Source organism: Acanthisitta chloris, unplaced genomic scaffold (genome assembly GCF_000695815.1).
Source record: "Acanthisitta chloris isolate BGI_N310 unplaced genomic scaffold, ASM69581v1 scaffold3637, whole genome shotgun sequence".
NCBI classification, from domain to species: domain Eukaryota; kingdom Metazoa; phylum Chordata; class Aves; order Passeriformes; family Acanthisittidae; genus Acanthisitta; species Acanthisitta chloris.
Genome location: NW_008684118.1, coordinates 359 through 4,374, shown reverse-complemented (window position 1 = coordinate 4,374; position 4,016 = coordinate 359). Strand labels below are relative to the sequence as shown.

Genomic DNA, 4,016 nt, shown 5'->3' with positions numbered 1-4,016 from the left:
TGACCGTAAAGGGAGAACTCCCAGAAATGCCACTTGGAACCTGAAAGCATTTTTCATTAGCACAAACCATGAGATCATGTAAAAAACTCCTGTCTTTGAATATGAAAGAATTATCAGTCTTCATGTGGTTCTTTCAGGTTTTTAGAAGGAACACATGAAGGAACAATAGCACAAACCCTTTGCCACACATTCAACCTCTGAGATTTTGGAGGCAGTTGTAAGCTATAATCATCATTAGAGTTGTTTATATTTTTAAAAGTACTTTAGATCCTATTAGTAATTGCAAAGGTTTCCTAACTTCACACCTGGGATAGCTGCAATGCTGCTTCTCCACACATCTCTGTTTGAAATTTTCTCTAGGGCTAAAACTGCCTGGCAAGGCAAGATCATGAAAATTCATCACTTTCCTGATGGCTCTAATAAGGGGTTTTTTCCCTTCTAAATAGTCAGCACCTTCCACCATGATCAAAAAGTAAAATCAACTCTGCTACACATTTCTCTTACATTATTTTCCACAGAATTGATTCTTAAAATACATCTCTGTTTGAAATTTTCTCTAGGGCTAAAACTGCCTGGCAAGGCAAGATCATGAAAATTCATCACTTTCCTGATGGCTCTAATAAGGGGTTTTTTCCCTTCTAAATAGTCAGCACCTTCCACCATGATCAAAAAGTAAAATCAACTCTGCTACACATTTCTCTTACATTATTTTCCACAGAATTGATTCTTAAAATAACACTTAGTCTGCTACACATTTCTCTTACATTATTTCCCACAGAATTTATTCTTAAAACAACACTTAGGGCTTTAATTTAAATTGAAGTTCCTTTCCTTCCTTAATAGGTTTTCCCAGACCAAAAGCAGACAGGATTTTTCCCTCTGACAAACAACTGCTGTAGTTCTATCTTTAGCCTGGAAGTAGTGAAGTCATGGAATGGAAACCTGCCTAGTTCTGTTGGAATAATACTGAGGGGCTTGAGGACAAATGTGAGCTCAATGTGAAGACATTTCACCAGTGTTCTGCTGAAATTCTCCCACAGATTTCCCACGTGTCTCCAAAGCAGATTGATTCCTCATGCTGCCTGCATCAGGCAAGGCTGGGCACAATTTGCAGGATTTGATCTTTTTTTTTGGTGTATTTAGCAGCATTTCAATCAACATCCACCTCATCAGCCACCACTAAGGGCTCCCAGCACCTCCAGTGATAATGATTTCATTGATGCTGCAGCAGAACTTTCATAATGGTTTACTCTGGTTTTAAAGAAACATCAAAGCACCATGACACCAGCTCTCCCTGACAGCTCACGCAGAACAAAAATTAGAGTTCAGTTGTGCATAGCCAAATATAATCTGCCTAAGGGTGAACAGTTTGTAAATCAAATCATTTGATTGAGGGTACATGCTTTTATTGTGCAGAATACAGACTTCCCCTTCAATTTACCAGGGGCTGTTACACAGAGGAGGAGACACACTCACTGTTCCCTCAGCTGAGATGCCACTGAGCAGTGGAACTCATTAACAGCAGAGAGTAACGAACTAATCAAAACACAGAGAATCTGCCAGCCCAGGTAGAATAGGAAACCAAATTTACACCTGACAAAAGGAGTAATTAGTGAGCTTAAAGACAACAGGAAATATCAGATGGGGCACAGAACACATTAATAATTGATACACTAGAACTCTTTGTTATTCCCTTAGAGGGTTTCATTGTTATAACTGTTAAAGTGCATTTTTTATTAGATTACCCACTAAAAAAAGAAATTAAAAGCATCTTGCCTATAACTATCCCAAAATGCTCACCTTTTTTGTTTGTTTCCCCCCCCCCATCAAGACACAGGCTGAAAGTTTTATCCATCATCTGCCAACTGCAGCAGTTTCCAACAGCTGTTTACAAACAAGGAATTGAACTATTTATGGTGCCTCGGTTTTCACTTACCATCATGGTTGCTCTGCTTTAAATGGTTTATCATGAACTCAATGGGATCATCTGGCTGATGAATTAATAGCTCTTCAAGCATGTTCTGAAAATAAATAGGACAAAGAGGAAAATTGAACACAGCTCTGCAGTCATGATGCCTTGAGTTTTCACAGCAATGTTACAACAAGGAGATTAAACAGTAAACAAATGCTTATTTATTTTCTTTCACCGACAAAACTGAGACTTACAATCTATTTTAGATGCTGAAAAACTGAAGTAAAGATGGTCACAAAATTACCAATTTTATTTTAGATGCTGAAAAACTGAAGTAAGGATGGTCACAAAATAACCAATTTTAAAAAAAAAAAAACCCAACCTATTTGCTTTGGCTTATTTGTGCCACATATGGATACCCAAAAGGTTTGGCTTGAGCAGTTTGGGGTTGGTAATGGTTGAGTCAGTGTTGGCATAAAAACCACACAAGGAGCTCTGAAACCAGAGGTAACTTAAATTAGTGTCTCTGCAGGACAAGCCAAATGTCTCCAGCACATTCCCACAAGCTCCAGCCCAGCCCAGAGCAGTGCAGAATGTGGAAAACACAGACCCAACAACCAAAGCCACAGAAGCAGCATGTCCCACATCAATCCCTGCACCTTCCTCCTACATGGAGAGGAAGGGAGGGAGGAAAAAGGTGAAGAAAAAAGGGTTGAATGAATTTCCTTATTGCCTCTTTAGAGCTCATTTTCACGTTCAGTCTCTGAGGTTACCCAGGGCCTTGCTTAGCTCCCACCCACAGCAGTGAGGATTCTGCTGGTTCCAGGTTGAGGCTTTGCAGGCAGAGGAAGGACTAACCCTGAGAAACACAACTCCATGGATTTTCTAACAAGACATCTCAGCCCAGCCAAGAGTTCTGTAATTAAAACAAGCAGATCTAATGTTCTGATTTAGCTTAGCTGCAGAAGTGCTGGGGATAGACATCTCTTCCTAAAGAGCAGTCATAACTTTAGTATTTGCAAGTAAATTCCATAAAATCTGGCTCTTCCATAAAATTTTATATCCTCACCAATTGATTGGAGTGGCCTAATGTCCTTTTCTACTTCATCCACTTCATTAGAATAATTAAAACACTCAATTCTGTTCATAAACTGTTTCACAGGCAAGTTCTGATGCTTCGCACGAAGTGTAACATTTGTGTTTTTATTGCAAGTTTGGTTAGAAATCATCGCTTCCCAGTCCTTATTTAAACTAAGACATCTGGATTTGGCACCACAATTATCAGCAGCTTTAAAAACAACAGAACTAAGAAATCTGTGCTTATTCTGATTCAAAAATGTCCAGACTGACAGTGATTGACATGGACAAGAAACAGTGATGAAGTCCCTTCAAATCCTTTATTTCATACAATTTTACTAAGCCCAGTTGAATTTCACACTGGTATCTCTGTAAATCTCTGGGAGAGGTTCACACTTTGGGTCTCAGGTTGTAGTTTTCACAGGTTTTATGTTTAGGATAACAATTTCAAGCTGAGTTTGTTTTCTTATGTTGCTACAACACAACAGAGGCACGAAAAGAAAACAAGACTGAGTAAATCCCACAGATATTTTATGCTCAATGAGGTCCTGCAGCTGCATTCAATACCTCATGGAAAGCAAAGCACAGGATTTTCAGTAAAAAACCCCAAATATTATGCCACATGGGTCATTCTAAAGAGCCTTGGGAAAAAAAGGAACAGAAGGGGGGAAATTAGGAAAGAAAAATAAATATTTGTGTGTTTTTCACTGAGATTTGAGCAAGCGGAAAGGATTTATAAGAGAGCTGTGGGTTAGCAGCACACAGGGACAGTATCATCTCAGAGCAGCACCAGAGTGTTCAGTCTCTCACAAAACTTCTCCACACTAGGCTTTTCCCACGCTTACAGAACTAAACACCTTTCCCTGGGGCAGGGAAACCAACCTGGGTATTTCACACGACCACAACGACGCTGGAGGTGCATTTCTCCTCTTTTATTTTTATTTCTGACGCACTCACACCTAACAGCCGCGGGAAGGGGGAAAGGCCTTTAATGCTGACGAGCAGGAGGTGACCCTCACCGACCCTG

The 4,016-nt window shown here is 39.8% G+C and overlaps 1 protein-coding gene across 1 annotated transcript in view; it reads right to left on the bottom strand.

Moving 5' to 3' along the window:
• AK8 (adenylate kinase 8) overlaps nucleotides 1-4,016 on the bottom strand; it is a gene marked incomplete at its 3' end in the record, with an annotated part of 27,558 nt that overhangs the window by 23,220 nt on the left and 322 nt on the right. Inside the window, exon 2 of the mRNA XM_009079178.1 lies at nucleotides 1,937-2,021. Coding sequence (XP_009077426.1) covers nucleotides 1,937-2,021 — 85 coding nt within the window. The remainder of the gene's footprint in view (nucleotides 1-1,936; nucleotides 2,022-4,016) is intronic.